Source organism: Plecotus auritus, assembly GCF_963455305.1.
Source record: "Plecotus auritus genome assembly, chromosome: 2".
NCBI classification, from domain to species: Eukaryota; Metazoa; Chordata; class Mammalia; order Chiroptera; family Vespertilionidae; genus Plecotus; species Plecotus auritus.
This window is the reverse complement of record NC_137771.1, coordinates 81,597,974-81,620,715: the sequence shown is the minus strand read 5'-3', so window position 1 is coordinate 81,620,715 and position 22,742 is coordinate 81,597,974. Positions and strand designations below refer to the sequence as shown.

Sequence of the window (22,742 nt, the reverse complement as noted above, 5' to 3'; positions counted from 1 at the left end):
ATAGTGGTATTATAGGTGATCTTCCCCAACTTAAAATAAAGTTATATTGCTTTGCATTAAAAGAAAATAAAGAGGAAGAAACTGCTACCTTGCTTTATGATAAAGATCAGGCTTGTTATACTTTTTTTTTCATGGGTGACTTTACAACTCTGAATCCTTCCAAGAAAAGAACAGGGGTCTAAAGTCTGATGGTCTTGGCCCAGATTCAGCTGTGAGAGTGTTCTTGTATATTCAGACTTTGATGTAACTGCTTTGTCCTGGCCCTGCATGGAAGGGAACAGCGTCTCCAGCTGGCGAAGCCTCACACATTTCATTCCTTTTTTTAAAAAATAATATATATTTTTTTATTGATTTTAGAGAGGCAGGGAGAGAGAGATAGAAACATCAATGATGAGAGAGAATCATTGATTGGTTGCCTCCTGCATGCTCCCTACTGGGGATCGAGCCTGCAAGCCTGGGCATATGCTCTTGACTAGAATCAAACCTGGGACGCTTTGGTCCGCAGGCCGAAGCTCTATCCACTGAGCCAAACCAGCTAGGGCCACATTTCATTTCTTATGGAGCTTTGCTACCGGAGCTGGCACAATCTATTGGCTGCATAATCAGAGCCAATGGCCCTTTCATAGAATGCCTTTTTAAGACTCTGAGTTTTTGAAATTCTGAGATTCTGGGTTTTTCTGCATTTCAGTAGTTCAGGATCGTTAACTTGCAGTTTTTCTAGATTTCTGAATCTCAAGGACTGTGGTTGATTTTCAGGCAATGGAAGAATTGACATCTAAAAAATCTATTTTAAAACCATTCTGTTATATAAAGGGGTGTGTGAAACACACACATACACACATTTTTAAATAATTAGTTGTTCCCTAAAACATTTCTATGGTAAACCAGTGGCCCAGATAATATGGGATTAGGATAGACAGGATGAGATTATAGAAAGGAAGGAAAAAGTGAACACAATACCTTATGAATCTGACCCCAAACATTAGACCATTTAGCATGCAGAAGAATTTGAGCTTTGGGACAGATGGCATATTCTTGGAATACATGAACTTTTGAAAGTTTGGAAGACGCCCTTGATGTTCATCTGCCAGTCATTTATTTTTGCGCTTCATTAAGGAGGGGTCAGGAGTTGGCTTCTAGCCATATCACCTATCTACCCTTTTTCTGTTTCTGTGGATTCTAGGGTCACTTTAAAAGCAATTTCTAAATTTTTTGAGTGCCTATATTAGCTTCCTAGGGCTGCCGTAACAAATTACCACAAACTGGGTGGCTCAAAGCAACAGGACTTTATTGTCTTATAACTCCAGAGTCTGTATGTCTGAAATCAGGGTGTTAACAGGGCTGTGCCCCCCCTGAAGGCTCTAAGGGGGGATCCTTCCTGCTTCTTCCAGCTTCTGGTGTTGCCAGCAATTGTTAGCATTTCTTGGCTTATAGACGCATCACTCCAATCTCTGCCTCTGTCATCACATGACCCTCTCCCTGTGTGTCTTCTGCCTCTCTGTCTCTTCTCTTCTAAGGATGCTAGTCATAGTGAACTTAAGGCTCCAGTATGACAAGGTCTGCAAGACTTTGTTTCCAAAAATGGTTACATTCTGAGGTTCTGGGGAACACTATTTAACCTAGTATAGTGGATATTTTATTACATTAATAGACTGACTATATCAAGTACAAGTTCTTCATTGGTATGTGTATTCAAGATGACAGTGGAATTTTTTATGGTATATGGACAAAATCAGAGCCAGGTGTCCAGGAATGGCGAGTGTGTTGAGCAAACACACTTGGAATAGCAAGATCAAATGCTAGTTTATTAGTCACTGTTTTAGTTTCTCATGTTCCAATACAGAAGTTTGGAGCACCCTCAAGTGGGCTTCCATGGGGAGGAAAGACTGAGAGCAGTTAATAGGATGGCAGGGGCTCTCTGTTGGGTCCTGACTCAATTTACCAACATAGCTGCAAGACCCAGGAAGTATAAGAGAATGGAAGAGCTTGGGTGAATGTTTTATAAGTCACCTACGTTCTGTGGTCTATTTGGAGTGTCTGAACCCTCAAGTTTACTCTGTCCTTGGCGCTCTGCTCACAAGGGGGTCCATAGAGGCAGCCCTGGTGTGTTGAGGAAGGGACTGAAGCTTCCCTTCCTTTTGGTACAGCTCTGCGGTCAGGGGCCAAGCCTAAAACAGTCCTTGAGAACAAAGATTGTACACAGAAATGCCTTTGGGGCAAGGCACTTACAATGAATGTGTGAAGCAGCTGGGCGTGATTTATAAGGAGCGTTGGGGCTTGTAATCAACTGGAAATCGCTTGTCCCAGATTCGGACTCCATGAAATTTGAAGGGCAAACAAAATGCATCTCCAATCTAGATTAACTCTGTAGACCCTGAGTTCACAAACCCCTGCTTGATGGCAACTGGCATTTGCTGGGAGCCTAGAAAACTAACATCAGAGGGGCTCTGAGCACAAGGTTCTCCTGTATCAGATTCTTAGAATTCTTGGGGCATGTATTCATGCTCACTTTTAGAAAAGGCTGTCTAACGTAGGATTTGTGGAGTTTGCTTTACAAGCCAACCAGATTTTCTTTTTATTGCAAGAGTTAGTCATCATGGGGATGCTTTGATCCAATGATTCCATATGTTAAATCAACTCTGGAATGTGATCACACATTTAAAGACCAAAAATAGCTTTTACTTGTTCAGTTCTACATTTAGCATCTATTTTGATGGTTGTAGTGTACTTTTCCCTCTGAAAATATTTTTGTAGCCTCTGGCAAAAGCAGTAATGCTTGGCTACTTCTTAGGTGAATTATTTTTTTTTCTGCCCAGTTTTTCAATTTAAATTATCTTTAGATTCTAGTAAGAAGTGGGGATGGAAGATAAAATGATTACTGAATAGAAAGTTGTCATGTCACACTTAAACCAGCGTGTGTAGTCAATGGGTGCAGCTTCAAGACTGACCTGGAGTTGGTGGGTTTGCCGAGGAGAGGAGGAGAGATGGGGAGGCTGTTGCTGTGTATCTGAAACAACTCTGCCTTGGAAACATGGCTCTCCAGGTATCGCCGGCCACTTTTGTTTCTGAATCTGAGTGCGCTGAACTCTGGTGTAGGATTGCTGAGTGGGAGAAGGCAGAGTAGAGGGGTTACGGATGAATACTGTGGAGACAGTCATCTGTCCTGGGCTGAATCTGCATGTCCATTTCCTGTCTGCCATTGTCCCTCTTCGTCTTGCTCTGCCCATTCCAGAGAGTGTCGGAAGTTTCCAACCATTGGTGGTACTCCATGCTCATTCTACCTCCTTTGCTGAAAGACAGCGTGGCAGCACCCCTGCTCTCTGCCTACTACCCTGACTGCGTTGGCATGAGCCCCTCCTGCACCAGCACAAACCGCGCAGCCAGCGACGCCAGCCCCGGGAAGCTGGAGCACTCCAAGGCGGTCCCCTCTGTGCTGGGTGAGAGCTGGTCCTGGCACTCTCTGCTTCCCCCCGCCCCCTCCCCTCAGTCCCTGGAAATGTGTGGGTGAGCGGAATAGAAAAGACTTAGTGTGTGCAGCGTGTGTATAAAGTACCTCAGTATATCATAGATTTGGTTATGCTGTGGACGTCATATCATTTGTGTATATTGTGCAGTTAATTTTTCCCTCAGTGATTGGAAAGCCTGTAACACTTGTTCAGGAATTGTTGTCTACAGAGTTTAATGAGTATGTATTTGAAAGCTGGATAAGTTGATGATTATGCAAACTCTAACATACCAGAAGAAATCTTTTGACTATCTTAGCGTCCTTCTTTTTTATTCTGAGTCTTTCTACTTCTAATTATGCCATTGAGAATTTCAGCAGAATGATTCACTCCTGAAAAAAATTCAAAACTTTAGGTCAGGACAGGCATGCTTGTTGGTCATGACTTTAAGATTCCACATTGGAATTCTTTGTGTACAAGCAAGAATTCTAGATTTTCTGCCTGAACACTTTTTTATTTCTTAATTACCAACCTCATTTTTGATGATGTGAATAGATTTTGACATTGTGGCCCTGTCTTAAGGTTTTTAACTTATAACACTGGGTCCTCTAAAAATGTAGCTGTGGTTGAAGTGAAAGCAGAAGAGAAACAATCCCAGTGTTAGTTTAAGTGGGATGGAACCGGCACTCAAATTAGTGGGTTTGTACATTTATGAAGGACAATTAGGCATTGTGATCAAAAACTTCTATCCTACGAATGTATCCTAACTAAATTATCCAAGTAAATTATAACGTAAGTCCAAAGGTTTTTGTGCAAAGAAATTTGTGTGGCATTGCTTATAATAGTTAATAATTGCATGAAGTTTCAATGCCCAGCATTAGTGGAATGATTAAATGATAAGAAAACATTATGTCCATTGAAGACCTAGTTAATGACATGGAAAACTGTTCTCGATGTCATAAATTAAAAAAAAAACAACACAAAACAAGTTAGAAAATATTATAAAGTAGCATTTTTTCTGGCTTTGTAAAAACAAATTTCTATAATATTAAAATTTTCCATTCAGTGAAACAGCACTGGTAGTCTGTAAACCCCCACTCGAGGATTATCAGGCGTTAGTGATTGCTATTTCCCCTATGAACCTGTTCAACTTATAATCAGAAAAATTCCAATAACAGCTAAAATATTTTTCCATGGGGAGTTGGTGTTCAGTAGGTACAAAGTGAATTTTGCAAGTTGTAAAAGTTTTGAAATCTGTTGTACAACAATATGAATATACTTAACACTACTGAACTGTACACTTAAACATGGTTAAGATGGTAAATTTTATAGTATGTGGGTTGTTTTTTTTTTGTGTGTGTGTGTGTGTTTTTGTTTTTTTTTTTACCACAATTACAGCTTTTAAAGAATTGTCCATACCATTGAAATTAAATTTGTGAAGAATGGGGAAATATGTGTTTAATTTCCACATATGTTGTCTGACTGGAGGGAGGAAGCAGAAACACAGTAGGACAGACTGTGGAGCTGGACTTGGCTGTCCTTGTTGGTTTGATACTGCGCTTTAATCCACCCGCATTTGGAGGTGACAGCTTGGAGCATTTGCCTGTTTGTGCTTCTGTCAGTCCCAGGCATGAACCGGTACTTCCAGCCTTTCTACCAGCCCAACGAGTGCGGCAAAGCCCTGTGCGTGAGGCCGGACGTGATGGAGCTGGATGAGCTCTACGAGTTCCCAGAGTACTCCCGAGACCCCACCATGTACCTGGCCTTGCGGAACCTCATCCTGGCCCTGTGGTACACTAACTGCAAAGTAAGTGCAGGGCATGGTAGCCCTCAGCACGCGACAGAGACTTCCCTTGAAAGAGAGGAGCCACGCTGCCTATGGATAGAACCTTTCGACCAGGGTTTCTCCACCTCAGCAGCGCTGGAAGTTTGGGGGGATAGCCTTTGTGTGGGGGGTTGTCCTGTGCATTATAGTGTGTTTAGTTGCATCCTTGGCCTCTTCGCCCCCTAGATGCCAGAGCACCCCAAGTTGTGACAACCAAAAATGTCTCCAGCTATTGCCAATGGGGGCAAAGTCTTTCCTCCCTGAGTTCCACCACTTCAGACCGCGTGTTATCGGAATCTTAACTCTCTAGTGAGGAGTGTGAGGTGCAAAGTTTGGTTCAAACAGTTCCAATGGCTATGCCAGGAGAAAAGGTGAAAGACACACTAAAGACTGGATTAAACCATTGAGGGCAGGATTCATATTCACCTCATTATCCTCAAACAACCTTTGCTCTCTGTTGGGACTGAATAAATGTTAGGGGCTTTATATATACAGTACCAGCCTTGAAAGGGGTGAAGATAAATTTTCGGTGTATGGTATGTGTGGTGGAAATACAAGCTTAAAAAAAAGCCTTTTCTGACCCCAGTAGTTTTCTGATTTATTAATTTCTTCTGCAATTATCAAGTGGCTTCTCAGTGCAGATCATTTTGCAAGGCCACCAAGAAAGATATGCCAGCTCCACCCTGGCATTTCACTGGATTAGACTCCAGTATGAGGTGACCTGATTAAGTAATGGGTATTAATGCCATTTATACAAATTATACCCAGGTGAGTAGGCTGGGCAAGGTAGAATTAATAATTCATTTTGTCCCCAACAGGTTTGATACAGGTGCTCAATAAACATTTGCTGAACTGAATAAAATTGTGCTCAGAATTTCCTGTGAATAATTATAAAGATACACTTTTTAGAAACAGCATCAGATTAATTTTTCTTCACATAAAAAAAAATTTGACTTTGAATTTTAACTTATACTGGGGATGAATCATACAGAAAAAAATCCTGAACTTGTCAGCCTGGATCCATTTAAAAATATTTTAAATGTATTTTTACTGACTTCAGAGGGAGAGAGGGATAGAAACATCAATGATGAGAATCATTGATCAGCTGCCTCCTGTACACCCCACACTGGGGGGTCGAGCCCACAACCCACGCATGTGCCCTGACAGAAAATTGAACTAAGACCTCCTGGTTCATAGGTCAGTGCTCAATCACCAAGCCATGCTGGCCGGGCCCATTTTCATTTTTAATGAGAAGAGTTTTTACAGTGGCCTTTGTTACACGGTTTATATATTGTATACATTTAATACTCCAGTGGTAAAACACAAATGTTTGCAATAGAAGAATCAAAGACTTTGAAAGGATTGCTTTTAAATTTCATAAATACAGTTTATCTTCTGAAGCAATGAAGGTCAATATTGTATGTGTTATTTTTGACTCCTTCAAGTGTGTAGTCATCTTCCTGTATTTCAGGTTCTGGTGGAGCTGGGGGTTGGGGACAAGTAAAGGAGAGGCCAGGGGTAGGGACCCCCACGCCCACCTCCAGTTCTGACTTCACACCAGGCCCAGGCCACATTACTCTGGGATCTTTGAAATGGATCAAGGCCTTGCCAAAGCAGGGCCAAGCAGAGAAAGGCAGTGGTATCTTTTTTTTTCAAGTTCCTCAATCAGCCCCCCTTCATCCGTGATAAGAACCCAACTTTCCCTGCCACCAGTACATAGAGCAGCCTGGGTTTCTACAGTGGCCTTTGTTGCATTGTTTATTGAGTCAGGAATATATTATTTGTTATGTAGTCTGCCCCCACACTCCCTGTAGCAGTCATTCTTAGCAAAGGGAAACTTAGGTGATAAGATACAAATTGTTGCATCTGCCTTTTGTCCCTTCACCAGGCAAGCCTCCCTTTGATCTTATTTCTTCATCTTAAATAATGAATTTGAATGACTTTGAGAGTTTCTTTTTTTTTTAACCCTCACCCAAGGAGTGAAGATACTTTTTTCATTGATTTTAAGACAGAATGTAAAGGAGGGTTGGGGGAGAGAGAGAAATATTGATGTGACCCAGACACATCGATTGGTTGCCTCCCACACACTCCCCAACCAGGGGCAGGGATGGGACCAGCAACCCAGTAATGTGCCCTTGATCGGGAATCGAACCCACGACCCTCTGGTGCCCAGACCAATGCTCTCCACACTGAGCTATGCCAGCCAGGATCCTGATAGTTTCTTTTTATTGTGATAAAATACACACAACATAATATTTACCATTTAAACGATTCTAAAATGTGTATTTCAGTGGCAGTAAGTACATATACAATGTTGTTTAGCCATGACCACTATCTAGTTCCAGGAATTTTTCATTACCCATAGAGGCACCCCACAGTCCTTAAGCAGTAACTCCCCATTCCTCCCCTCCCCCAGCAGTTACTAATCCACTTTCTGTCTCTATAGATTTGCCTATACTTGACATTTTGTATAAATGGAATCTTACAACATGAGGCCTTCTCTAATGAGCTTTACCTAGCATAATGTTTTAAAGGTTCATGCCTATTATAGCATGGATCAGTACTTCAGTGTTTTTTATGGCTAAGTAATATTCCCTTTGTGGATAGACCACATTTGTTTCTCTGTTCAGGTCTTGATGAACATTTTTGTGGCTATTTGAACAGTGCTGCTTTGAACACCTGTTTTCGGTTTTGTGGGTGTGTACCTGGGAGTGGAATTGCTGGGTCATGTGGTAATTCTGTGTTTAACTTTTTCAGGAACCAGGAGTTGCTTTTTGTGTGTTTGCCTTAACAGTTTGGTTTTATTTTCAAACACAGGAAGCTCTTACTCCTCATAAATGTATTCCTCACATCATTGTCCGGGGTCTCGTGCGCATTCGGTGTGTTCAGGAAGTGGAGAGGATACTTTATTTTATGACGAGAAAAGGCCTCATCAACACAGGCGTTCTCAGCGTCGGCACCGACCAGCGTCTTCTTCCTAAAGATTACCACAGTGTAGGTGACTAGCTCTAGCAATAACACCCCTCGGTCAGAATAAAGGCCAGTACATTGTTGATGATACTAGCAAAAGTCACTTTATCACCATAAAAGTTGTAAATTAAGACTTGCTGGAGTATGTGTTTCTCTGGAGAGGATTCTGTTTCCCTGGACTGTAGAAAAGAGGAAGGGATTACTTAAGAAAAGTACTACAGTATTCTTTAGGAAAATAACTTTCTGCTATGGGCATCAAAGAAATGTAGATGAACCAACATTGCTTGGTAGTTAGTACCTTCCAGAACAACTAAAACAGCACACTGTTTTCATTGCTCTAATTAGATTTTTTTAAAAACGTATCTTTATTGTTGAAAACAGATGTCCCCTTTTTTCCCCTAGTGACACCCCTCACCCCCACCCCCACAGGCCTTCACCGCACTATTGTCTGTGTCCATGGGTAATGCATATATGCATATAAATTCTTGGGTTAATCTAGCTCTACCCCTTCCCTCAGAGATTTGTTTGTTCCATGCTTCTATGACTCTGGATCTATTTTGTTCATTAGTATTTTTTTTTTTCATCAGATTCCACATATGAGTGAGATCATGTGATACTTCTTTCTCTGACTCCTGTTTCACTTAGCATAACATTGTTCCTTTTTTTTTTTTTTTTTTTAAAGAAATCAGTCGTCGTTATCGGGGCTGGTCCAGCAGGATTAGCAGCTGCTAGGCAACTGCATAACTTTGGAATTAAGGTAAGATTTTTGGCTCATGGAGGTGGAAACAGATGGTTAACTGCTCCTCTGGTCCAGATTTCCTAAGACTTAGAAAGCACTTCCTGATTTTAGCAAAGAATGCTGAATACATGATATCTTTATGTCTTTACACTCGATCCGAGAAAAGATACAAAATTTGAAATTAGTTTAATAAGAGAAAAGTAGAGGAAGATAGAAATTCCCACAGCTTTGGAGAGTTTTAGATTCTATTGAGCAACCCAGAAGAGATTTTAAGTTGGGGTCATTGGGAAAAATCCTTTATTTCTGCAATAGTTTGAGACAACAGATAGCAGTTTGGAAATTCACTGTTTTATAAAAGTTTCTGAAATACCCAGTTATATTTTTTATGCAAATTAAAGGAACCCTTTGAATCTTATATCCTGAGAAACAAAAATCTTTGCTTTTGGAAGCAAGATTGAATTACTTAATCCACGGTTGAGACAGAATTACATGACTTTTGAAGTACTGTACATAATTGGGGTTGCCTGCTTCCCCAAGGTGGGATATTTTTTCTTTTTCTCTGGTATATTGCTTTCTTCCAGTTGTTCAAAATTAGCCAAGATAGAAACTAATACAAAAACCATTTTTACAGTTCAATGTCTAATTTGTATTAAAGTCATTCAAATTAACCGTAGGTTTCTGTGACTTCCTAAATCTGACACATGTCTCCCTTTTATAAACTTATTTTGCAAAGACTTTGGTTTTCACTTAAACCGTATGTGAAAATTAATTTGGTAAAATTGAGTTAGCCTTTTTGCTCTTCTCCATCTTGCTAAAAGAAATGACGACTTCTTTTTTCACAAAATCTTCTCTGATGGAGGTTTCAGGGACAAGAAAAGCTTTCAGTAGCTGTGCCTGAGAGGTTTTCCTCTTGTTTGAATGGAGGACCTAAGTCTTGAATTACATTGTGTTGCTGACAAAGTAGAAGTACCTGAGTTGGATTTATAGGATGCGTGTTTGCATTTGCAAGTATTTTCTTAGAACTATTACGATATGAGGTTTTTTAATTGATTATTTATTTCAGTGTTAGATGTTGGGGCCAAGGTTTCTTGTTTGCTTTTATTTGGGAAACCCACAGGTTATGTTACAGGGGAGTTATTATGATCCAGAGTCTTTAATGTTCAGCCTTCCTCTCACACTAAAAGGAAACTAGAAACCAATGGTTCTGTGTTAATAGAAGGAAGTAGGGAGGGCAGAACCAACAGTTGTGGCCTTTCTGGTTGGAAAAAGTTAGGAATGTAGGTCTTCCAATATTCAGAGGATCTATATTACTCTTCCCTTTCTCTCGCCAGGTGATGAGGGAGACCCCACGGAGAGCACCCATCCCTCTCATGTTTAGGAAATAGATTCCTCTGAATCACCAGAGAGATGGGTAATTCAGGGAACCTCAAGCAATTTGAAGGAGAGATTCTAGGGGCCCAGAGACTAAATGACTGGCCTTGCACTGAACAGGACTCACACTTCCAGTTACTGCAACCCAGGGATGTATAGTGTAGCACTGAGTCACGGGGCTGTCCCCCTGGGGAGCATCCTGGTACCACCAGGATGAGAAATTGGAAGGAGTTAAACAGCCTGGGTGTGGGACCAACCTGCTTAGGTCAAGCCCATAAGGTGACTTGATTTTTTTTTTTTTAAGTGAGTCATATCTTAGGGAAGTTAAGGTCTATTTTTTGCAATGTTAAGTACCTGAGTTGGATTTATAGGATGCGTGTTTGCATTTGCAAGTATTTTCTTAGAGCTATTAAGAATGTTAAATTAGGAATTTTGTTATATACACAGATATTTCATAAGACAAAATCTCTTGAACCTAGTTTCTAATAGTGCTTTTTAATTTATGGAATACTATTTAGTAAAAGCTTTCCAGTTGCATTTCGTGTGCTAGTTCATCAGATCTTATCGTTATGGGATTTGAGGGAATAATTTGAAGATTTCACCAACAGACCGATCATTCACTCACTCGTTATTAGAATCTGGGTTAATAGCCACTTGGGTTTCTGTTTACACTGCTTTCTCTTCAAAGTCATTTCTCTAGTAATGTAATAAAAACATTAACCAAATATGGGACTTACTTAACTGTATTATTCTACATTGATAGTAGTGCATTTAATAAAACTATTCTATCTTACTTAGCTTCCCCAATTGTCTGTCTCTTTAGGTGACTGTGCTGGAAGCCAAAGACAGAATTGGAGGCCGCGTGTGGGATGATAAATCTTTTAAAGGCATCACAGTGGGAAGAGGAGCCCAGATCGTCAATGGCTGTATTAACAACCCAGTAGCACTCATGTGTGAACAAGTGGGTTTCTTTAAGATTTGTATTGTAGATAAAGAAAAGAAGAAATTCTCAGTTTGCTTCTGTGTAGTATTAATGTGCTTTTAAGTAATAGGTAACAACTCCAGAATGACTTCTTGCCCCCTCATCTTCTCTGAAAAGTAAATAAAGACAAGTATAGCGCTGCCTCCATGAGAAGGTGCTACCAGAGGACTTAGAATATTTTTTTCTTCCTCTAAGATCTTTAATTATATTTGTGTGTTATTTGCAGGCCACTGGATTAGCTCGTGGTTTTAGGGTTGCCAGATTAAACAAATAGTAATACAGGATTCCCAGTTAAATTCAGATAAATAACAAGTACTTTTTTAGTATAAGTATGTCCCAGCTATTACACAGGGTATTTTGCATGCAATATTTGGGACATACTTATACTAAAAAAAAAATTATTTGTTGTTTATCTGAGAGCTTTAACTGGACATCCTACCTTTTACTGGGCATCCCTGCGTAGTTTCTTTGAAGACCTGGAAGGTCCAAGGTTTTTCCTAAAATATTTATCGACAGTAAATTGAATTCCAACCCCTGTGAGTGTTTGTGTGTTTGTGTGCTCATTTACATGAGAATCCATAGAGGAGGTAGGATGCCAGAGCGAAGAGAGGCAGTGCACAGATGCAGCATCAGCAGCATTGATAAACCTTGGCCAACAGGCCGGAGAGTGCCTGGCTCAGAAGCTGTTGCTGTCCCCCTCGCATTCTCATAAAATAAGGCCTCATAGACTTCATGCTATTTTTTTCCACTGCCTATCTTTGCTGCCATTTTCTGTTAAGCATATTTAGCATTATCTTTGAGAGGTACTAGGCCATTTTCTCCAGGAGAGCTCTGTCTAATTTCAGCTTAGAACCTGTACATATTTTTTCCAGGGAAAAATTTTCACCTTCTTATTCTTATTATTTTGAAGCTTGGCATCAGCATGCATAAATTTGGAGAAAGATGTGACTTAATTCAGGAAGGTGGAAGAATTACTGACCCCACTATTGACAAGCGCATGGATTTTCATTTTAATGCTCTCTTGGATGTTGTCTCTGAGTGGAGGAAGGATAAGACTCAGCTCCAAGATGTCCCTTTAGGAGGTATGGGGAGAATGGTGTTCTGATTGTTCCTCTGAGTCTCATTCTAACCCAGCTTGGTCAGCGGTAGTACCATTCATCCATGAGGTTGATGATGCAATAAGAATAGTCTTCCAAAGCATTCATTTTGGACAGTTGAGTTCTCCCAACTGGTCTTCAGAGGGAGCAGAACTTCCTCAGGGACTTTTAGCTGCCTGTGTGTGCACCCACACAAATCTTACTTTACACAAAAGCTGGTGTTTTAAAAAAATGATATGTTTAATTTTCAATTTCCCAGAGGTGCTTCCCTTTAAGCAAAGTGTGGTAAGCCCTATGTGAATAAAGAGTCACCACATAATGTCTTTTCTAGGTAAGAGTTTCTGTACGCCAGGATTTCTTTTCCTTTTGCGGGGCAGTAGGTTAAGGTTAAGTATATTGTTTAAGGATGCAAGAATGTGTATTGTAATTTAATAATTTCCAAATTCTTTAAAAAAATAAGTTTTTATTGATTTCAGAGAGAGGAAGGGAAAGGGGAGAGACATAGAAACATCAGTGATGAGAATCATTGACCAGCTGCCTCCCGCCGTCCCCTGCTGGGGATCAAGCCTGCAACCCAGGCATGTGCTGTGACTGGGAATCGAACTGTGACCTCCTTGTTCATGGGTCGACACTCAACCACTGAGCCACACCAGTTGGACTACTTCAAACTCTTTGGGCTTTGGCCCTAAATAGACAGTATTAATCACAATTCTTTAGGAAACTTGACTGTGTATCATGACTCATTTCCATGAAGGTACTAGCTGAGATTTTACTGTATTGCTTCTGAAGTTGATATTTACTTAACCTACAGTTTTATGACCTAGTGAATGCACGTGTCGTTTTTGGAAGCAATTCTGAGTTTCTTAAAGTATGAACATTTGAACTCAGTTTTTAGGATTTGTTTTTTTGCTTTTTATTTTATTTTATTTTATTTTATTTAAATTCTTTATTGTTGAAAGCATTTAGGCTGTTAATTTGCTTCAGCTATATGTTTCTTGGTGAGGATTTTTAGTTACTCATTCTGGTATCGGTCTCTGTTTGGGGTAACTTCTCAGCAGCAGGGACAGGCTGTCTCCTGTTGTTTAGCCGCCCTCCCCACCCCCTGAGACTGACCCGCACTGTGATCACCTGGGTGAGTGTTGATAGACAAACCATAACAGAATGTTTCCAGAAACTTACTGGGATCAACAGGGGTCATTTCATTATATGCCGTAGTGTCCAGACCAAGAGGTGAGTGGTTGAATTTTCTGGAGTTGAGGATAGTTATGAGGCTGACTTTCAGGGAGTTCTCAGAATTTGGTTCTGGTTTTCACATGTGTGGTGTTCGCTGGATGGCATTTTCTTTAGACTTCTTTCAGTGTCACCAAATAAAAACGAAATAATATAGCTTTGTCTTGGCCTTACTTAAAATAAGGGAGGGCCAGCAATACTTACTGTGTAAGTAGTTGTTTTATCTTATATTTTTTGAAAAGCTTTAATAATGCACACATCTCTACATAAGGTTAGTTATATCCTGCTAGCAGCATCTCAGCTATCTCAGATCTTACTTTATTAGCACTTAGCTGGAAAAAATATATATATATAAATATTAAGAAGTTAGTTAATTTCACAAAGCATATGACTAAAGCTTTTAGATAGTATTTACATAAAAATTGCTTTTAGACTTTTCTCAACCTATTTATACTTAATTTTATATATTGTTCCAACAATCTTGGTTCTTGGCCTCTACAACACCTAAGGAAAATAGGAACAACAGGGTGCAGAAATGGGATTGCTATAAGATGGTTCCGAAAGTGATTAAAAACAAACCAGAAAAACAAAACACCCGGTGGTCTAGGGCCAACAGCCTGACGCAAATCCAGAGGTGCTGTGGCATGCCCATATCACAGTCTAGTGGGAGAATGGAAATTTTAAATGAGAATCTTGAGTTGTCTAGAAAACAAAAAAGTCGACTGACACTCCGTTCTGTTGCTAGTCAAGCAAGTTCACAGTGCTGTATAGAAGCAGTGTGTCTGCAGTCTGTGCGATGGATGGTCATCTTCCCAGGAAGGTTATGAAGAAGTGACCTGGCCTAAGGTTCTTAAAATTTGTCAGTCCTGAGTCTCTCCCACCCCCCAGAAAAGAGTCTAAGATGGTCATTGGAATGGTTTCGCAGTGCTATGTGTGTGTAGTTGAAAGTTCCAGTTGAGTGGGATAGTTAAGTGCTGGAGTTAGATAACAAGACGCGATTTCTGAGGCGTGTAGAGTCCGTGCCGCTGGCCTGGGAGTGGGGCGGGGAAGGGGGGCTGTGGTGAGGGGTGCAGTCCAAGGCCCCGCAGGGCCGGGAAGTGATTCTGTAGCAGAGCCTGTGAGTGGGCAGGTGGTGTTGCCGTGTTTGGAAAGGCTAAAAACGTGCTGGCACGGTCTGGCTGTGGGTTTTAGATTTATTACACAGGCAACGAGAACCAGTAATTAAAGGTGCTGGGGCAGAGGGCTGATGTGATGGCAGTTCATTGTGGAGTATTCTTATTGGGGAGAGGACAAAGCCAATGGCCAGTGCATCACAGATCCTCCAGTTGAGGCGAGATGTTGTAAAAACTTGATTTGAAGGTGATGGCAGTGCGACCAGGAAGGAGTGGGAATCCTCTCTGAGTGTCTGTCCTGCCATGCTCAGGGGGTGCTTTTCTGTATCTTGAGCAAAAGAAGAAACAGCTTCTCAGCTAAGCAGAAATGAAACGTGGTTGGGGATACAGAACCTACATAGCTTTGTTCCCGGTTAAGATACGCTTTTACTTCCCGAGAGAAGCCAACCTCATCCAGATGTCCTTTCCCTGCGTTGGCTCAGGAAAGGGCTTCCGAAGTTTTGGGTTTTGTGGGTTGAAGGAGGTTGAGAGCAAAAGATAAGGCATTAGAGAACACTGCTGAAGCTGCTTTCTCTGCTTTGGCCCACCCCCATTTCAGAGAAGATCGAGGAGATCTACAAAGCTTTCATCAAGGAATCCGGCATCCACTTCAGCGAACTGGAAGAGCAGGTGCTTCAGTTCCACCTCAGCAACCTGGAATATGCCTGTGGCAGCAACCTCCATCAGGTGGGGCTGTCTTTCCCAAAGCATGCCTCGGAATGCTTGTTTTGTATCATCTCAAAATCGAACCTGGGCTGCTTTGGATAAACAGGAAACAGTGGTTTTGCTGCAACAATAAAGATAAATTTTCTTTTAAAAAGTTCGGAAACCATGATTTCAGAACATATTAATGACCTCACAGTAGTTTTGGGGAAAAAAATGATTTATTTTTTAAAAAAGCTAGAGAAACTTTTTGCCAATAATGCCTGTGGAGAAGCTCAATGTGTAACCCTAATACAGGGGGGCTGCTGGGCTGAAGTGGGGAGGGGCCCAGAGCCTGTGCATTCACCCCTCCTCCTGCTGTTCAGTGAGGCCCCTGGGGCATTTCTGTGGAACCCTGCATGGTCTGAAAACACTGCTCTCAAAAGACCAAAAAAGAGTATCCTTGCAGTTATGGTCTGTTTATTTTGCTAAAATAAATTTAAACTTGCCTAATTTATTTAACTGTGATTTTGATAGTTAAATATTCTATATTTTGAATAGTGGCTCCATGGATGGCCCCTGACCAAATTGTCCTCTTTGGGACCTCTTCATGTTCATTTGATTCTTTGTGGGGATTGGAATAGCACTGTTTTCCAAAATCATGCTGCATTTCAACCTCTGTAGAGTTTCCATGTTGAAGACCTATAATTGGTATATTTTTATATAGAGTTGATCAAATGCAGTTTTACTCTCATAGAATTCCCCTTTTCTGGGGTTGTTGATTTTATTTTTATTGAGGAGTGGTACCCACACCCAAATCATGTCTATCTTTTGTAGCTTTCCTGTGCATTGTTGAGCAGTTTCCTTCCCCAACAGCGGGATTCACCTGGGTTGGTCTGTGTGTCCCCTCCCTCCATCATGTTTTGCCCTATTCACGACAGCCCTGCCCTCCTATCTCAAGTGGCTTTTCCCATCTTGGAGTCCTTTCTTGTCCCTTCGGTGCAGCCTCAAGAGGAGGTGGGAACCCCTCTTCTGTTCCCAACCTCTCCTGTTGTTTCCCAGGTGTCTGCTCGCTCCTGGGACCACAACGAGTTCTTTGCCCAATTTGCTGGTGACCATACTCTGCTCACTCCTGGCTATTCCGTCATCATTGAAAAACTGGCTGAAGGACTAGATATTCGGCTCAAATCTCCAGTGAGTATGACAGCATTGGGAGGCTCTGGTTTGGCCTTAGTTTTGGAGGATGTGAAGTTTGGGGCATGTGGATGACACAGGAGACAGGTACTTGCTGTGACTGTCAACCGGTGCCTCCACGTATTTCTGTGATACGCTCCTAGTATCATCCATGTCAGTTGCGTAGTTGCTACTGTTTGGAAACAATAGTAGCGCAGGTGCATTTTCATTAATAATAAAGTGTTCAAGTTGCTTACAACATTCCTGACCCAAAGCAGTTTTTTTTTCACTTTAAAGCGTTCCCTTCAAATCTTTGTCCCTGTGCATTTGTATTATACATTGTTGTCATCATAAAGACAAATATTACACTACATTATAAAGGTTTGCCACATTTTGACATAGTGTTTATGAATTTTAATGGCTGAGCGGTAGTTCCCTGAAATAGGCTGTAACTGTTGTTTTGATCTCTGAATGCCAGGAAATGATTTCCCATAGCCTTGGAGACATAAACTCGCATACTATGAGAACTTGGAAGGGTCCTGGGTCATGTGGTTCCATCATGCTTTTCTGTTTTTCTTGAGCAGGTACAGAAGGTTGATTATTCTGGAGATGAAGTACAAGTTACCACGACAGATGGGACGGGGTATACAGCACAAAAGGTAAGTGCTAGAATTTCTCTAGGTGTTTCAGGGGCTTGGCAGTAAGGGAAAGATGTCTTTTCTACCAAGAAGTTGGCCTTTGGCAACCTGTCTGGAGCCTTGTTTGATTTCTGAAGAGTTTTATATGTCCACTTAATTGTGTGGTGGATATGCAAATCTGATTTAACTAATCTAACACTGTATAGATTCATGCAGATAGAATTCTGATTAGTGTTTCTTAAAGTGGGTTCTGGGGTACATTAGTCCTGGAAATTGCACAAGAAAAATAAATTCTTTGGCCACATAAGTTTGGAAAATATTGTCTGCTACAGTTTAGTTTTAGGGCTAAATAGCATTATTAAAGGTTCTGAAAAGTCCTGCATTCAAAAAAAACCTATTTTACTTTAATTCAGTGTTTTCCAGGTTGGTAGGGCTTTTTGTTGTTGTTCTTTGTTTTATCATGGAACCATTTTTTCAAAATCAAGAAAGATCTGTGTTTTCATTTTGAAACTACAGTTGTACTTTTATATTATTTGAATTCTTTGTAAACCACTTATGTAGGTGGACAGTGTAAAGTGCTGTAATGTAATATGTGAAATCACAGAGGTTTCTGTAGTGTTAGAGAACAAAGTGCTTACTTGGAGTGGAGGGGGACTAATAAACTCATAAGTGTATTTAAATTTAGTTATGTCTGAAATGATTACCAAAAAGTACAATTGATAAACTATCATCTAGCTATGTTTTATACTTTTCAATGATCTAAAAGTATCTCACAGTCCTTGATAGTCACATACAAATAAAGGATTGCATGTCAAATGGAAAGACGAGGTCTGAGTCCAGGGGATGGGTCCTCATATGATTTCTGCCTTTACCTAGCTGGGTAGTTAGTAGTGGTGCTATAGACTTGGGACTAATGGCTGCACATTAGAATCACCTGAAAGGTGCCTTCAAAGAAAGGCTGCAATGGCCGGCTGGCGTGGTTCAGTGGTTGAGCATCCACCTATGAATCAGGAGATCAGGGTTCGATCCCCAGTAGGGGGCAGCCAATCAATGCTTCTCTCTCATTATTGATGTTTGTATCTCTCCCTTCCTCTCTGAAATCAATAAAAATATGTGTTGTTGTGTTTTTTTTTTAAAAAAAGAAAGGCTGCAAAACCTCACCCTGCAGGGACTTTCACTGAAATGGTCTGGTCGTGTTTGTAATGCTCCCCAAGTGATTACAGCATGCAGCCAGAGTGGAGCACGCCTGGGCCACAGTGTCCTTATCTGTGAGCCCAGAGAGAATCAGGCTAATCTCTCAAGTTCTTCCTAGTGGTAATTTAAAAAAAAAAAAAAAATCCTCTTCTTTAAAATTGCAAGTCAGCAAATACTTCAACCTCTGGTATTTCGTAACTTGGCCTTTTGGCACCCAGGATAACATGCTAGTTAGATTTGCCCTGCTGGGTCCCCTCTGCTGACCCTGATCAGGCACGGTTGCTCGTCTTTCTTTGTGTTCTGGCTCTCCAGGGATATTAGGGCATAGCTTCAGCCTGCCTTTCAAAGACTGCTCTGAAGGTTGAAAGAAAATATTTATGGTTGTCAGCACACATCACATGGTTTGAATTGGAAGTTTCCCCAGTTTATAAGTGAAAGATTTCCCACCCAACAGGGCGCACTGATAAAACATTTGACAAACTAATTCAATCTAGGCTGCTTCTACTGATATCTAGCTTTATTTATTACCAGGGTATGTTCATATCTTGTGCCTATTAACCCACGTTTCTGTGCTTTTGAAAGCTTTTTTGTTAAGAAAGCCTCTAGACCTTATAGTCTTGTAATTTTATTTATATATCCAAAATCCCAGGAAGAACTCTGAATTTCCTGTGATCATGGAGTTTTGGGTTCAAGCCAAATACACTAAATCTTTGATGAAGGCCATGGTAGATATAGTGCTTGGCATTCAGCTTCATTCCACTCCCATCTCCTATTATCTTGCACTGTAGATGATGGAAAGTAAGTGAGCGCACGCTTGCGTGTGCGCGCGCGCGCGCACACACACACACACACACACACACAGACACAGTTTCCCAGACTCCTTTGTAGCTGAGGCTCTCAATAAGAAATGGTTCGCTCACACAGATGCACCTGTATGATTTGGAAGGTATAGTCTGGCTTTTACTTCACTTCTGTAAGTCATTTCAGACCCTGCAATAAATTGCTTCCTCTTTTAAAAAAATTTCATGTGGTTTTACATGATTATAATAATTCCTAGTGTTTGTGAGTGCTTTATCATTTATGAAGCATATTAATGTATATTGTAAGGGTTTTTGTTTGAAGCATGACCCCAATCTGTTGAGGTTAGGAGGGCAGGTATTAGCTTGGCCACACATTAGAAAGTGTCAGGAATGATACACTAGTCGAGTTCTCCTCACTCCACATTAGGTACATTTCTTCTTACAGCACTGCTTTTCAGGGTTGGGATCTGTTGACTCTTCTGAACCTGGGGTTATTGTAAATCATCAAGTCCTTTCTGCACGTTCCTCCGTGTGGGTGCCACGTCTGCTCAGCCATGCGCCCTTGTGCAGTGAACAACCTGCGAGTGTACATGGCAGCCCTTGGTCTTACGAGTATAACAACCTGGAATATTGACTATCTGATGCCTGGCAGTAGAGAGGAATGTTCTGAATTTCCCTGGAAGTGCACCCACTGAGTTGTAGTACGAGGTCCAGTTGCTGCTTGCGTTTTAACTGTTAATTATTCCCCACAGGCATTAGTCACTGTTCCACTGGCCTTACTGCAGAAAGGCGCCCTTCAGTTTAACCCGCCACTGTCAGACAAGAAGATGAAGGCCATCAATAGCTTAGGCGCAGGCATCATTGAAAAGGTGATTATTAAGCCCCAGAACCAGAGAGATTAATGTCAGATGACAGGAGTTCCTTCGCTTCTGATATTGAGAAGTAGTGGGTAATTTTTGTGTCCAAGTAAAATTTGAAGCTTTCCTTTTCATTTGAGTAATTGTTCCTGCAGAATATAAAAGGACATTATGAAAAGACTAAGGCCCGGTGCACGAAATTCGTGCATGGGGGGTTGTGTCCCTCAGCGCAGCCTGCACCCTCTCCAATCTGGGATCCCTCTCACAATCCAGGACTGCTGGCCCCCAACCGCTCGCCTGCCTGCCTGCCTGCCTGCCTGCCTGCCTGCCTGATTGCCCCTAACCGCTTCTGCCTGCCAGCCTGATCAACCCCTAACCACTCACTTGCCAACCTGATTGATGCCTAACTGCTCCCCTGCCAGCCCGATTGCACCTAACTGCCCTTCCCTGCAGGCCTGGTCGCCCCCAACTGCCCTCCCCTGCAGGCCTGGTCCTCCCCCAACTGCCCTCCCCTGCAGGCCCGGTCCTCCCCAACTGCCCTCCCCTGCCAGCCCGGTCACCCCTAACTGCTCTCCCCTGCTGGCCTGGTCTCCCCCAACTGCCCTCTCCTGCAGGCCTGGGTTCCCCCCTGCAGGCCTGGGTCTCCCCCCCCAGCTGTCCTCCCCTGCAGGCCTGATCACCCCCAGCTGCCCTCCCTTGCAGGCCTGGTCCCTCCCCTGCTGGCCTGATCACCCACCACTGCCCTCCCCTGCTGGCCATCTTGTGGCAGCCATCTTGTGTCCACATGGGGGCGGCCATCTTGTGTGTTGGAGTGACAGTCAATTTGCATATTACTCTTTTATTAGGCAGAATAAGGAGAGCTAGCTGTGAATTTTAACCGCAGGAGGATGAATCTTGTTATTCTTAATTTGAACTTGGTATATAAGTAAATTTTTTTCTGCTTTCCACATCTGCCCACCCTTAATCAGTCCCAATGAGGAGAATGTTTTTTCCCCTCTGCCTTTAAAATCTCTTTCAGTAGAATCTGCCAGTGCTGCAGCAGGTATTGCAGACCTATACCTATGAGGAGTCAGAATGTATCTTATGGACATAAGCCTCAAGGCTATGTCTCGGGTGCTCTGCATTTTAGTTTAGCCTAGAGGCTGTCAGTGAGGGACATAAAAGGCCAGATGCTCATGGAAAGAAGAAAGGTGGGAAAATGAAAGGGAGTAGTGAGGTTTTTTTTAACGTAGTGTTAGTTACGAGCCATAGGTTACTTCTTAGAGATTGCTGTACTTTTGATTAACGAAACTCTTAGCCATCTTCCTCTTGCTCACTTTCCAGATTGCCTTGCAATTTCCTTATCGATTTTGGGACAGTAAAGTTCAAGGGGCGGACTTTTTCGGGCACGTTCCTCCTAGTGCCAGCAAGCGAGGGCTTTTTGCTGTATTCTATGACATGGATCCCCAGGTAAAGTTATTGGTGAAGTGTGGTTGAATTCCCTTATCACAGTTTAAAATTTGCTGTGGTAATTATTTACACATCAAGCTCAGAAACTAATGACATTGTGGACACTCTGGGTATTTGTTCATATTCTGGGAGGATACTTGGACTGGGACATTTTCCTGTAGGATAGGAGCCCCAATATCTGCCATCTTTTCTCGAAGTACTAATGTTACTGCCTGGGAAATGAATTAGTCACTTGTGGAAACTGTTATTTCAGGCTGATGGGGGAACTCCTCAGGGAGAGGCCACAACAGTACAGTAATGAGTGGTACTTGAAGAGCACTCCCCACAGGTCCCCCAGTGGTGCTGTGAAGGGTGAGATGTGATTGGCCCGGGTGAAGGCAGGTCTCAGTGCCAGTAGATATGATTGGTGGGGAACAAAAAGAAAAAGGGGAGGGCATACTCACCACTTGAAAGGTATGGTAGTGCTGATGTCAGGCAGAAGAATCCCAGTTGTTTGTTTTCTGTCTCCATTCCAAGAAACATCTTAAAAGGTTTCACATGGGAGCCCAGGGCAAACTTTCTTTACCATTTGAGAAAGTTCTTTCCATTATTTTATCCATAGCCTTTCCCACACAACCTTGTAACACTTCTTCTAAAACAAGTTCATATAACGAAAAGCCAAGAGAACCCTGAATTTGATACTTACACTGCTTCTTGGGTCTCTTCAGCAGGGAACAGTAACAAAATGCATAGGTGAATGACGAGTGTTTGTGAGGAAAACAGACTGGTGATTGAAGGGATAGGGGACAGTAGGAAATAATGAAATTTAATTGGTGAGAGCGACGTCATTTCTTTAGAACTGAACATTTTACCAAAGCAAAAGGTGTAAACTGCTTTTCCCTTTCGTGTGTCCAGAAGAAACACAGCGTGTTGATGTCAGTGATTGCTGGGGAGGCGGTGGCCTCCCTGAGGAACCTGGACGACAAGCAGGTGCTGCAGCAGTGCATGGCCACGCTCCGGGAGCTGTTCAAGGAGCAGGTCAGAGACCCCTGCTCTCCAGGGCGGTGGAGCCAGAGCAAGCCATCACTACCAAGTGAAAGGAATCAAGGCAGTGGGCCCTATTATTCTCTCTTCCAATATCAGTTTTCCTGCATTAGTGTGTTAGGGCTGCCATAACAAAATACCACAGCCTGGGTGGCTTA

The 22,742-nt window shown here is 42.0% G+C and overlaps 1 protein-coding gene across 3 annotated transcripts in view; it reads left to right on the top strand.

Annotated features, from left to right (window-relative positions):
- Window positions 1-22,742, top strand: part of KDM1B (lysine demethylase 1B) — a 53,626-nt gene that overhangs the window by 21,513 nt on the left and 9,371 nt on the right. For 2 of the 3 annotated variants that reach the window (XM_080658094.1, XM_080658093.1), the window contains 12 exons: window positions 3,233-3,437; window positions 5,066-5,250; window positions 8,086-8,262; window positions 8,921-8,995; window positions 11,172-11,309; window positions 12,241-12,412; window positions 15,368-15,495; window positions 16,513-16,644; window positions 17,208-17,282; window positions 20,008-20,124; window positions 21,436-21,561; window positions 22,456-22,578. In XM_080658094.1, coding sequence (XP_080514220.1) covers window positions 3,233-3,437; window positions 5,066-5,250; window positions 8,086-8,262; window positions 8,921-8,995; window positions 11,172-11,309; window positions 12,241-12,412; window positions 15,368-15,495; window positions 16,513-16,644; window positions 17,208-17,282; window positions 20,008-20,124; window positions 21,436-21,561; window positions 22,456-22,578 — 1,653 coding nt within the window. The remainder of the gene's footprint in view (window positions 1-3,232; window positions 3,438-5,065; window positions 5,251-8,085; window positions 8,263-8,920; window positions 8,996-11,171; window positions 11,310-12,240; window positions 12,413-15,367; window positions 15,496-16,512; window positions 16,645-17,207; window positions 17,283-20,007; window positions 20,125-21,435; window positions 21,562-22,455; window positions 22,579-22,742) is intronic. The other variant, XM_080658092.1, reaches the window with a different exon arrangement.